The sequence below is a fragment of the Corvus brachyrhynchos genome, unplaced genomic scaffold (assembly GCF_000691975.1).
Source record: "Corvus brachyrhynchos isolate BGI_N302 unplaced genomic scaffold, ASM69197v1 scaffold106, whole genome shotgun sequence".
In the NCBI taxonomy this organism is placed as follows: Eukaryota; Metazoa; Chordata; class Aves; order Passeriformes; family Corvidae; genus Corvus; species Corvus brachyrhynchos.
The window spans coordinates 4229531-4242633 of record NW_008238834.1 but is presented as its reverse complement, the minus strand read 5'-3'; the positions used below and the strand labels follow the sequence as shown (position 1 = coordinate 4242633).

The following is a 13103-nucleotide window of genomic DNA, read 5'->3' as shown; positions in this document are numbered from 1 at the left end:
GTAAAACAAAAACCTATAATGCCCTGAAACATTAAACCTTTTTAAGAACTCTGGGGGTTTGTATAGAATATCTGAATAATATTTATTAGCAAAATATTTTTATTCAGGTATATACATCTTAGGTCTTCTTTTGAAGTAGCTCAGAATGGTACAAATCAATGTTATTCTGCAGAGAAGCAACATCTCTTATTTGAAAGTCTTTCACAGATTCTTCCTGCAAAGGTTCTTTTTCTCTACATGAAAATTAAACTGTCTCACAAATCAGATTGTGTGTAAACAGTAAAATTCCCCAGTGCCCAGCACTATGCTCTATTTTTTAAAGCTTTAGATAATACACGTCCAGAAGCTGATGCTGGAGTCAAGGCCCTTTAACACCAGCAGTCCCAGATTTGTGGTAAACACTTCAAAGGAAAAATATACTCATCCTTATGAAGATTATATTCCACAGTGATAATGTATGTGTAATATAATTAAACTTCAAAACATTTTGATACCTTTGCAGTTCACAGCCAAACAAACTCAAACAATGAAGGACTGTGAGTGGAGATAAGATATTTAATTCAGTATTGTTATATCCAGTGGGTGAATATTTTTGATTCAACTATTGCCTGGCTGCCAAGTTTTCAGTTCAATGGTGTTTCTCACAGCTCCCTAACCAGAATGCAGGGTACTAATTCCATTTAAAATGTCTAGGTGAATTACATTTACAGTATGCTGTAAAATACTAAACATTTGTAAATGTTACAAAGAAAAGCCAAAAGTGTAGAAAAACACTGGCAATATAAAAGCAAACACTTTTTTGAAGCCAATAGGAGCACAATTTGGTCCTTAAAGATTAGTAATTGTGAAAGAACTGTGGTTCACTTTTGCAAACATATTTCTCCATCCTCACAGATGCTGATGCTGAAATCCCTGGAGCCCCTGGTGCACCACTGGATGTGCAGTGCTTAGATGCCAACAAAGATTATGTCATTGTCTCCTGGAAGCAACCCGCTGTCGACGGAGGAAATCCCATCCTTGGATATTTCATTGACAGGTCAGTGAGTGTGCTGGACTGGAGAATTCATATTGCTGCTCATTCTAACTCAAAAAATAAAAGCACACTGAAAAACATGAGATAAAATAGTCATTTGTTATTTTCATTCTTCTTGCTGGCCAGAAGAAAATTGACTTTTTTTTTGTCTTGGATTGGCTGGGCCTAATCTAACTTTCATGGAAATAATCACATCTTCATTCATTTAATTGAATAGAAAGGGTTCTGCAAGATCTGCACAGCTCAGCCCTTCCTGCTTCCTCTGAGACTTGAGAGGCCTCAGGATTTTGTGGTGTTTGGTAGCTCTGCATCAGACAGCTGTGGCTCCTTCAGTACCAGGGCTCTCTTGCCTCTCTCCTAATAGTTACTATGTACCAGGAAGCAAAATGTTATTTTAAAATGACTTGGGTTTCTTTCCCATATGCTGTTATTATTCCAGCTGTTAGGTTCAAAAGCTTCATGGAAATAATTTGTAAAATATGAAACCTCCACGTGTTACACACAGTGGCGGGATCCTAGAAGCCTGTGATTTAAGAAATTAAGTCAGTATTTTGAGAGTTACAATTATCTTCAGTGCTGGTAATATTTGTCTGAATTTCAGTAATAGAGTAATATGAGGTTCCTCTGGGCTTATTCAAAGGCATGTAAAAAACACCCAAACATTTATGTATGTGTGTGTGTATATATATATATATATATATATATGAAGTATGCCATTATATTATGCCTTTGGATATACATAAAGTATATATCTGTAAAAACAAGGTATTGCTTTGTGAAATAATCTAACACTCAAATATAACTTTACTGTTTTGCTAACTTTTGAGTGTCAGTCACTGCTGTAATTATGCTCTGCTAGGTCTAAGCTATGGCTCTTAACATTCATCGATCCTACACAAAAGACAGGACTGGACTCTGAACAACAATATCTCGTTTTAAAATGAGGCTATTGAGGGATGTTAGCACTGAGAGTAACTGCAAGAGAAATGGCATTCCATTTTTTCTCTTGCGTTCACCTCCTTTATTCTGCATTTGCTCCCAAATTCAAAGCGGTGTTACTGCTCTCCAATGTTGGATGCCACCGAAGGGATTTAGGGACCCACATATTCAGCCAGGGTAGCCCCTAGCTGCCTTGTGGAGTGAGGGGATGGCTTGAGCCAGCAGGACTGGTCTGTGCTAATGGTAGATGGAAAGCTTGGGTGTCCCTCACCCCAAGAAGGCACAAGAACCACAAAACCACCCTGAGTGGGATGGTAAAAATTCTCAAGAGGGATTCTTGCATGTACCAAGAAATCTGGGTAGGACCTGTAACATTCTCTTTGGCAGATATCTCACCCACAATAAAAAGTCTTTTCTAAGCTGCAAGGTCACGTTCCTGTTGACCATGTTGCTGGACACAGGAAAGCCATCACCACAGGCTTCTCCTGGCTCCCTGAGTGGAAGTGGCTGCTTGTCATATCTTCCTTCTGACAGAAAGCAGCTTCCTGATATGTGTGAGGCTTCCCACTTGTGGGACCAGCATCACCACACTGGGCCTTGTCATTGCAGGGACTGCAGCCAGCACACCACAGGCTCCCTTGGCAGCCCCAGTGGTCTGGTCTCTGAAGCAGGGTCTGACTAAGTGCCCTACTTTAACCCCATTCACAGCCATCTCTGTGCTGGGCTGGTCCCAGAACTCACAGTGGGGGTCTCTGCACCCCATGAAGCCTAGTGTCTTGTGGGGTGTACAGGGCAGCATTGTGCAGGAAAGATGAAGTAGTGCCCTTCTGGCAACTGCAAGAGAGGCATAGTTCCTGTCCCTTCAAGTATGCTAAAGCTGACACTCCCTAAGCATACTTTGAAGGGTTTAAACAGTGGAGTGAGTCTGCTCTTGTCCCTTTTTCAGTTCAGGATAGAAGGGGTGCAGCTGTGGGGGATTTAGTGCATGCCCAGCTGGTACTTCAGCCTGACGCCTTGGTGCAGCTGCTTTGATGTCACCAGTTTATAGTTCTGCTGAGGAAACTGGTACGGACCAGCCAATGAACACGAACAGATGGTGAAGCTGCAAAGGCGTGTGGGTGCCCTGAGTTCATGTTTTTCCCTTCCCAGCACTGCTCTTGCTGTTTTTATTTTTCAGGTGTGAGGTTGGCACCTCCCACTGGACCCAGTGCAATGAGAATCCCGTGAAGTTTGCTCGTTTCCCTGTCACTGGTCTGATTGAAGGCCGTTCCTACATTTTCCGAGTCCGAGCGGTGAACAAAGCAGGTGTCAGCCTGCCGTCCCGGGTGTCAGAGCCTGTGGCTGCTCTGGACCCTGCAGACAGAGCCAGGCTTAGAAGTAAGATGTGCTTTTTACAGGTTGCATTGAGAGGTTTAAGAAATCACAACTCATTAAAAAAAAAAAAAAAAGTATGACTATCAACTCACAAGCCTTCAAAATCCCACTAGAGGGAGCAATGCAAAGCCAAAATAGTCTTTGGAGACAGCTTTGCGGGAAGAAATCATCCCAGCGCCCTTTGCACTAAGGGTTCTATCTGCTGAAATGGCTTTGGCTGACCGCAGTGCTATGCTTCAAACTTGCAGGAAGTGGGGAAAAAGGCACAGGAGAGTTTAGTTGCCTAGAGAGACTTGCTTTTGTTCAGCCAACAAAATAGCTGAACAGATCCTGTGAATAGTCTCTCTCTGAGCCACAGACAAGGGTGGCTGACTCTGTGCTCATGTGACAATCCAAATCTTGCAATAACATCAGAACAACACCAGGACAGCCCAACAGATCCCAGGCTCTCTGCTTTAAGGTTAGCATTTTACAAGTCAAGGATATTTCTCCTGTGGCCTCACAATGTCTCAGCCATTTTGCTTCCAAACCCACCTCTCTACCCATATGGCATAATTATATTCCTAAAATAAATTTGTACTTCTATTCAAAATCTATTTCTACATGTTTCTGAAGTTTTACTATTTAAAATGGTCCAATATGAAGGGGTATCGTACACAAAATTACAGTGCTCCCATGGTCCCAGCTTGTATGAGCTACTGTGTGTAATGCTGCAGCCAGATGAGCTAGATTCCCATTCAAGATAAAACAAAAGGCGAGAGGAAGGAGATTTGGCATTGCCAAGAAACACTGCACTCAGTCAGACATGTGAAACCCTAACTCTGGGAGGAGGGGCAGCTCTTCTTCTCAATGGGCAGCATGGAAGCTGTCACAGGAGGTGAAGTCTGGGTTTGGCGGCCTACTCCTATTATATCTTCTCCTCTCATCCCTCATAATCTTTTCTCCCCACCTGCTCCCTCTCTTCTTTCATCTCCAAAACAGTTCAGCCAATGTAAGGTGAATAATGTGGAGGCGGAGAACAGCACTTGCAAAAATTATCTCTGAAAGTCCACTGACCTGGTTGAAAGCTGAACGCATAACTGCAATAGTGTGATAAAATATTGGTTGCTCAGAGAGCCACCCAAATTTATCAAGTGGACATGTTGAGTCAGGCTGAGCCTGTTTGTGACTGTGACCCATGACTTAAAAGCTGGTAATGTGAGGGAAAGTGGTTAAAAAGAGACAAGATGCAGCCTGCAGGAATTTGGCTGTTCCTTTAATAAGTGAGCTGTTAAACCAAAGCAGTAGAGGATGGAAAATAAAGTTGAAACTAATTCTCTGAAAATGATGAGCTGAGTGAACCAAATACCTCTGCTTATCACCTAGGAGACTTCAGTGACATTTCAGGAAGGAATAGATGTTTCAGTAGATTAAGTTTTCTAGCTATGTTAAATGCTGAGCTTCTCTCAATATTCAAGCTGGTAAGCCTAAAACTAGCTTGGGTAACTAGCTTGCTACATGAGCAACAGTCACAGCATTAACCAGAAATGGAGCTCACTGGGATCTTGCAAACATTAGTTTTGAACCACGAAAGAGTCAGTTTTCTTTGTTTGAAAATTTCCTGGTCTCCTACTTCTCTGTTATCTCTGACATTTGTTTCAGGTCACCCTTCTGCTCCTTGGACTGGACAGATTATTGTGACTGAGGAAGAACCTGCAGGTAAACACAGCCCTTTTGCCTACAAAAGTCTGATGTGAAGCTGGCTGAGTAATTAGGAAAACTCTGAGTGAGTTCAGTGGACTTTGGCACTCACCCAAAGTTTGTTGTTCTGAGAGTCACTTGACCTTGAATAATTCAACAACTTGGTTGTTGAGGTGAGGTTTCATTATTCAGGACCTAACAAAATAACACTTAGAATTAAAAGAATATTTAGAAGACTTTTAACTCTACATTAAAAAAAAAAATCTGAGGTATATTGACACTCTTATTTTTTAATTATGATGCTAATTCTGATACAAAAACAAAAGAATTAAATATTTTTCCTATTCTTCTTCCCTGTCCTTCAGAGGGTGTTGTTCCTGGTCCCCCCACAGACCTCCAAGTTATTGAGGCCACCAAGAACTATGTTGTGCTTAGCTGGAAACCTCCTGGACAGCGGGGCCATGAGGGTATCATGTACTTTGTGGAAAAGGTAAAATTGGACAGAATCAGAATCATGCTGTGGCAATATTTGACGTTTCTTTAGTCATCTCTTCTGGACCTCTGGTTAACTTTCATTTCTGTCTGAGACTTTCAAATTAGGGCAAGGATTAGAAGTTTGTCAAGATAACGGTCAAACTGTAGATTAAGCTAAACTAGGAATAAAAAAAAGATGGGAAATAGGAAAGTAGATGAAGAATGTGTCACACCCAGTAAAATTCTTCTTGAATTGTGTCAGTGACCTACCTAGAGTAGACAGAACAAAACTCCCTCTATAATGTGAAAGCACAGAGCAAAGTCACATGCTTATATATATATCTCTTATGTATATATATGATACATGTTTATTTTTTATATATGCATCTCATATATGTATAATTTGTATAAATGAAGCTTGTCTGGCAGGACAGATTGTTAACATTTTGGATGGCTGCATTTTACAGGAGTTTCTTGGCATCAGCACTTTCTATTCCAGCTGCCTTTTCATGTTTATCCTCTACATTAGCTTTCCTTTTGCTCCACCAACTCAACAAAGATCACAAAATTTCTTTCCTGACTTCCTAGAACAGAATCAGTTTTAATTTCACTGTTCTGCTTTTCTGAGGTGTTTTTGCATGGCTGCTAGCCTAGAAAATTCTTCACACCATCACCCTTTCTACTTGCATCTCTTGGCTCAAACTTTTTTATCAATGTTTTTTTCTATCAGTCTAGAGGTGTCATCAAGGGAGACATAAATATCTTCCCATTATGTTTTCCATCTCTCATACAAAATCTGGTCCAAATAAATGAGTTTCACTTAGCAACAGCCATAGAGAGGATGAATATATGAATTTTGAGTTCCCATATAAAAAAGCTTTTTAATAACCAATTGCATGCTGAGTACTCAGCACTAATGTCACACAATCTGATAACATCCTCCTGAGAATTTGAATCCCTCAGAATCCAGAACCATCACTTGAAATTATACTTAATGTAAATCAAAGCAAAAAATTAATCACAAATATTAGTGGTGTAAGCGATCATGGTAAGTAAAATTTCTAGCCACAGAAGTAAAAACAATTCACAAATTAATTTCATATGTGAATTCTTTTCTGGAAAATGAAGGTTAAATCCTGATTAATTCTGAAAGCCACCCCAAAACCACTAAGAATGCCACAAGAGCATCTAGAAGCAAAGTGGTAATGTTAGGGTTTTGCTCTCAACATAATGCTGAATATCTTCAGAACTTATTTTGAAAATGGTCCAGACTGGGTGCAGTTAATAACATCGCTTCCTTGCAGTGGAGAGGGTTTAGCTTGGGTATATTGAAACCAGTAAACTTTTCTATATGTTTTCTGGAGTAAGTGGACCTCTGGCAGATTCATAAGCTTTGAAAGATGCTCATTCTGTGGAAAGGCCCAAAGAAGGGATGTGTCTCCCTATTCTCCACAGCAGACATGAATTCAGTGGTCCAGGGAGAAGGCCTTGTCATGTTAGACACTCAGCATTCAGATACTTGTGTTCTAAACATTTGTTTCTGGGTTTGACTGCAGTGCGTTGCTGGCACAGAGGACTGGCAAAGGGTGAACACCGAGATCCCTGTGAAATCCCCTCGCTTTGCAGTTTTTGATTTGTCTGAAGGCAAATCCTACTGCTTCCGAGTTCGCTGCTGCAATTCAGCTGGAATTGGTGAACCCTCAGAAGCAACCGAAGCCACTGTAGTGGATGACAAACTCGGTAGGCGTGTGGTGACGTGTATTAAATCGCCGCCATGGTAACTTTTCAGTTTATGATCTAATTGTTTTTTCTGCAAGCAGGTAGCTGCCCAGAAAATAATTCAAGTATGATAAGTAGTCAGTGATTTATTCTCTTCAGCTAAAATAATTTTTGTTTGGGTTGTTCAACCGTTCATGTACAGTCAAATGACAGATGCAAACCAAAGAAATTAAGCTGCAAATAACAATGCCAAGAACTGCAAAGACTGCAAATAGCAAAAGAAAATGAAAACTCAAGGAAGTACAAAAATGTTTTGTTTTACTTAGAGTCTTTATTGAAAATAAGCCCAGACATCAGCAGAGTCTAACCCTCCTTGTTTGCCAAATTAAACAAAAGTGAAGAATTTAATACTTATGTGAAAGCAGAGACTATTTTCACTGGAAGAGAAGCTAAGATGTTCAATACAGTAAGTCATCAGTAGCTACCCCTACATTACCAATTTGTTTCCAAACAGCAATGCAGATTTCAATCCAATTCCCAAATGATCTCTGTTCACTTCATATCGACTTCTCAGAGCACTTGGATGCACATGAAATACATTTTTTAAGAAGAGTAAAACATCTCTTCTCAAAAAACACTGTAGATACACTTTGCTACTTAACAGGAGCTTTGGTTTCTGGCTTATCCTGCAGGCTGCACAAGATCTTCAATGTGCACCTAGCACACTTTCCCTTTTAGAAAGCTCCAAATCACATCTCTGGTGCAGATACTCAGCACAAGGGGACAACTAAACATAATTTTAAGGAAATGCACTGAATCATAGGCACTAGAGAAGTGAGGAACATGACCACCAAAGTCTTGAGCCTACTGATCCTGTCCAGTCCTGACAGATTATTTAATTTAAATAAGAGAAGTTTTTTGAAGGTTAAATCTGTACTAGTCATGCTAGAATAATCAAGAATAGAATTTCATGCTTAATTTATTTGTACATTTTAACTGGCAGGCCACTAATTTATTTATGCTTCTCTCCCACAGATATTCCCAAAGCTCCTGGCCGTATTCTGCCAACTAGGAATACAGATACTTCAGTTGTTGTCACTTGGACAGAGCCCCCAGATGCCAAGGAGCTGGTTGGGTACTACATTGAGTCAAGTGTGGAAGGATCTGGTCGTTGGGAACCATGCAACAACAATCCAGTGAAAGGCACAAGGTAATTAATTTTAAAGCATGGAAATTATGGTCACCAATTTCTGATTTACTGGATATATGTGCTTTCCAGCCATTAGTAGTAGTGGAGCTGATCTCTCTGTGGTAGCCAGCAGGCTGGAATCCCTCTTGTATGCAAAGCTCATAAGACGTTATAAAAACATATTTCAAACAGGAAGTCTTGTCCAAAGAGATATTATAATCAACCTTATATTAGAAACAAATTAGTCAAGGGGGAAGAACATTGCTAGTGAAGCAAAAGGAAGCAGCTTGCTACTTCTAGCTATTGTACAGCCTATCAGTTTGATGAAAAGCAGGACATTGAGGAATGACTGAAGTTACAAATGTGGAAAACTAAACTGCATAATGTTTGGAAGCAAAGTGCTTTGTTTTGGAAGACTGCTCTAAACATTTCTGGACTGTGTATCTAGACTGTCAGAAGGACATGTGGACTATATCCCATTAAAAATATTACTTTCTGACTGCTCTTGTAATCATCAAGAAATTAATGAACACTCTTAAATACTAGGTGCAAACTCACATTTCTTACGGATACAAAGTTTGGTCTCCAGTCAGAAAAATAATCAAGACTTAAAACTTCCTGAGATAAATCAGATTTTGTTTTGTTTGAATAAGTATGTAATCTTCAGAGTCTGAAGGAGTAAGTGCAGAACTTTTTCTCAAGTGGATTGGTATCAATACAGAAGTAGTCCCCGCTTGTTATGACTGATTCTGCTTATTTGTACTTGCTATCCATGAGAACCTTTATTACAAGAAATTAGTGTCTGCTAAATACTCCTGGATCAGCTTTGTTGTTTAGAAGGGTATTGTAAATGCCTAGTATATTGGAAGTACTTCAAGCCTCACTTGGTTGAACACAGGCACAACAATTTCCTTTATGTATTCTTTTCTGCATTTATATTGCATTTATATTTATGTGTGCCAGTATTACATCCTTTCATATGTATTTCTGTGAGTTATATTGTAGTTATATCGAGTGTTGGTGAAGTTTCATGCTTTCTGCTTATTTTAAAATATGAAATGTGAACCTTTGTTCACTGTAGAAATAAAAATACTGTTCTGAGTTACTATACACTGTAATACAAGTACACTGCATAGGTCTCTATCCCTGCATTTTTAGTCAGTGTGGTTTAATGTATGATGCAGTCAGGCAAGGCTGTCAACTCTTGGTTTTTCTGGTTGAGTCAATCTTAAAGCATTAGCTGTAGTTCATAGTTTGCCTTATGCAGTATATTTTGGTCTTTTGAAATTCTGCACATATCCTGGTGAAAGCAAATGATTTGGAAAAGTCTGGAAAAATGGGTAGGGAAAATTCTGTTTTGGAAATTTTGATTCAGGTTTTATTTTTTTTCCCAAAATAAAACTTTGATTTTGTTTTCCACATTATAGTGGCTTCATATGCCATTGCATTACATCAGTGCAATTATAACTACCTTATGAAGTAGAAAAAAATCAAAGTAACATGGAATAAAATACACCTAAAATACCCACTGAAAAAATAAATGTGGTTTTAAACAAAACAATTGAATTTCCAAACCACAATCTATTCCTAAATAAATGATTCCTGTCTTCGGAAATTTTGTGTTTTCAGGGTGGACACCAGAGAAAATTTATGAGGGTTTTTCTTATGTGACAATTAGACTATCAAGTAAACTTCTTCAAATAAAAGAATTTGCCTGACTTGGATTACTGTCATGTATAGAAGCAAGAAAGTGAAGTACAAAAATCATTTAGCTCCTGTAAAATGCCCTGTAATTTTTTTGAACGCTGCAGTTTTTCATTTATGATTGGAAGGGATTTATGGGAACCTGTGTTACATGTGTCTTTTACTTGTGTCACGGAAATATTCCACAAGAAGCAAATATAGACCTTACCTGTGCAGATTTTCATATTTTTCTATTAGGAAGTATGGCTTGTATATACTGGCAGAAGTAAGGTAGATGCTGTGGTAACACAGAAACTTGTGTAGCCTCAAGAAGGATAGAGTCTTGAAATAGTATGACTTAAAAGAGATGAGTTTAGACACTGTCTTTGTTGTGTGAATGAGGTGCCCAGATACATTGTGTGTTCTCTGATCTTCATATAAGTGACTGGGGTCATGGTTTGTCCTTGGTTTTCAGAAACCAGAATAAATATTATTGAAGAAATGCTTTCTTTTCCCCCTTAATTTTTTTATTTTCTTTATAATACTTTCTAAGTATTTCTTGACTGGTTTGTTTTAGATTCATTTGCCATGGGCTCAGCAATGGTGAGAAGTACATTTTCAGAGTCAGAGCTGTTAATGCAGCAGGGCTCAGTGAATTTTCACAGGAATCAGAGCCTATAGAGGTGAAAGCAGCCATTGGTAAGCTATTTTCCATTGCCCTTTTCAATTGTAATTAATGAAGCAAATAAGTTCTCAGCAATTATTTGTAACTAATTAATTGCTTTGTTTCACAATGTTGTCCACAAATAATAATTTATCTAAAGATCCTATAGTCTCACAGCCATGGATTCACAATCACTGCACTCTTGTAGACTGTCCAGCTTCACCATCCAGTTTTCTTCAGGTGTTTCTTGTGAGCCACTGTATGAGAGCACTGCCAAGTTCACTTAATAGGTATCCTAGAAAATGGGAATGTCATTCTGATTCTGTAATCTGCTATATCACATCTAATGCACACCATCCCATACACAGTCAGTTCCTAAGAAATTTGTTTCCATGACTAAACCTAATAGTGCAACGTGTCTTTTGTAAACCTTCTATAACCCTGTGTGTTCTTTCTTTGCTGATGGATTGTTTCTGTTGGCCACTGCCTGAACTAATCCATAAAGATTAATGAGATCATTGCACCAGAATAAATTGTATGTCTGCAACACCCTCACTCTCATTTGTATTGAAGCTGCATACCTCTCAGCCTTAGAGCAGAGACATGTGGCCTAGGGCAATTTTGTGAGATCATCTTGATAGGATTGGAAATGTGACCTGGAAGATCTAATACTAAAGTAAATGTAGAAAAGTTAGAATACTATTAACTTCACATCTTTGTTTCTGCTCTGAATACTAGACATTATTTAAAAAAGCATTATTTGTGAGCAGGTTGAGAGGTATTCTATGCATTTCAAGTTTTCTTGAATTCAAGCTTAACATTTTGTGTGTAAACCCAGTGACTTGTTATACTCTAGCTGTATTGTTCACTGCATGCATTTCTTAATTCTTTTGCCTGAATGAAGAAAAAAGAATGTATTCTAAATCCAAATGTCTTTGCTGTTTTCTGGCAATTACAGGGGGAGGATTGCTTCATGGTGTGTGTCCTGAACTGAGTGGTAAAGCTGCTGGACTAACAGACCGCACTACCAGCTGGGAAGGCATGCATGGCGCCTCCCAGCCTATCTTTGACACAGATGCTTTGCTAAAATGCAATGCTAAATTTAATAGAGGGATACTGCCCAGTAGCTGTGGCAAACTTGGGAGTACAGGAGACAGTAACATGAGAGAAATGGTTAAAGACGTTGTCAGGTCTGCACCACAAAAAGTTGCTGCTAAGCAGGCAAGTAAGTCTCGACCCAGGGATCTTTTGACAGTGGAAAAAGTTACAAAGAAGAAATATACAGGTGAGAATTAATGAGATAAATAGATTTTGCTGCTTTGGTAGGTCCACTTCAGACTGCTGTAACTTCTGTTCAACTGTGCCACAAGTTAACGTGCTCTACAGTGATGCATCTTCTATCAAACCCATTAATTATGTGCTCAACTCTCCATTAAGATCATTATGCATGTAACGGTATTGGAGACCACTTTACAAACTTAGTGGTTACTGAAAGTCAAACATATAAATATGGTTAGTAATTTAATGGCTTGTTTGACTACATATTAATGTATCCAAGCTAATATATTATTTCTAAATCACTTCAGTAATTTGTTAGGAGTCTGGTTACCTAGTTCTCTGGGTTATCTACCCAGAGCATGGTCAGCAAAATCTGGAATGGTCCTCTCCACTTGGCCTGTAGAGGATCACTGTCCCACCACTTGACATAGACCCAGTCTCCAGTCCTATGGGTCTGGATAACACAATGTAATTCTGGAGCTTCTGCAAAGTGGAACCTAAAGCCATTAGATATCTCTGCAAATCAGGTTTTCCCCTCATGTGAATTTCACCTGGAACATGTGGAATTTGATATGGCCTGCCACACAGTATTTCATAGGGACTGATGTTATCCCTCCACCTCAGTTGTATGAGGATCCTCAGTAAAGCTATAGGCAAGGCCTGAACCCATGTCATGGATGTCTCTTGGCAAATTTTGCTAATTTGTGCCTTAAGGGTCCCATTCATGAGTTCCACCTTACCACTTGCTTGGGGTCTGTAAGGTGTGTGCGGATCCCAAGCAATTCCCAAATTCCGGCTAACTTCTTGAATCACATTTGCAACAAAATGTGGTCCCCTACCCAAGGACATACCTAAAGGAATCCCAAACCTTGGTATTATATGATTAAGCAAAACTTTCACCACCTCCTTGGCTGTGTTAGTGCCAAGGTAAGCTTCAGGCCATCCACTGCAGGTGTCAACCAATACCAGTATGCACCTGTATCCTTCTTTGTGTGGTAACTCAGCAAAGTCTATTTGCCAGTAATCTCCAGGAGGATCCCCTGCCTTTGTTACTCCTAACACAACTCTTT

General features: G+C 39.3%; 1 protein-coding gene across 4 annotated transcripts in view; it reads left to right on the top strand.

Annotated features, from left to right (window-relative positions):
- MYOM1 (myomesin 1) overlaps nucleotides 1-13103 on the top strand; it is an 80874-nt gene that overhangs the window by 28726 nt on the left and 39045 nt on the right. For 2 of the 4 annotated variants that reach the window (XM_017738247.1, XM_017738248.1), the window contains exons 11-17: nucleotides 895-1036; nucleotides 3150-3349; nucleotides 4988-5044; nucleotides 5392-5516; nucleotides 7057-7240; nucleotides 8255-8429; nucleotides 10669-10790. In XM_017738247.1, coding sequence (XP_017593736.1) covers nucleotides 895-1036; nucleotides 3150-3349; nucleotides 4988-5044; nucleotides 5392-5516; nucleotides 7057-7240; nucleotides 8255-8429; nucleotides 10669-10790 — 1005 coding nt within the window. Of the gene's footprint in view, nucleotides 1-894; nucleotides 1037-3149; nucleotides 3350-4987; nucleotides 5045-5391; nucleotides 5517-7056; nucleotides 7241-8254; nucleotides 8430-10668; nucleotides 10791-11713; nucleotides 12041-13103 lie in introns of all 4 variants that reach the window. The other 2 variants (XM_017738245.1, XM_017738246.1) reach the window with 2 other exon arrangements.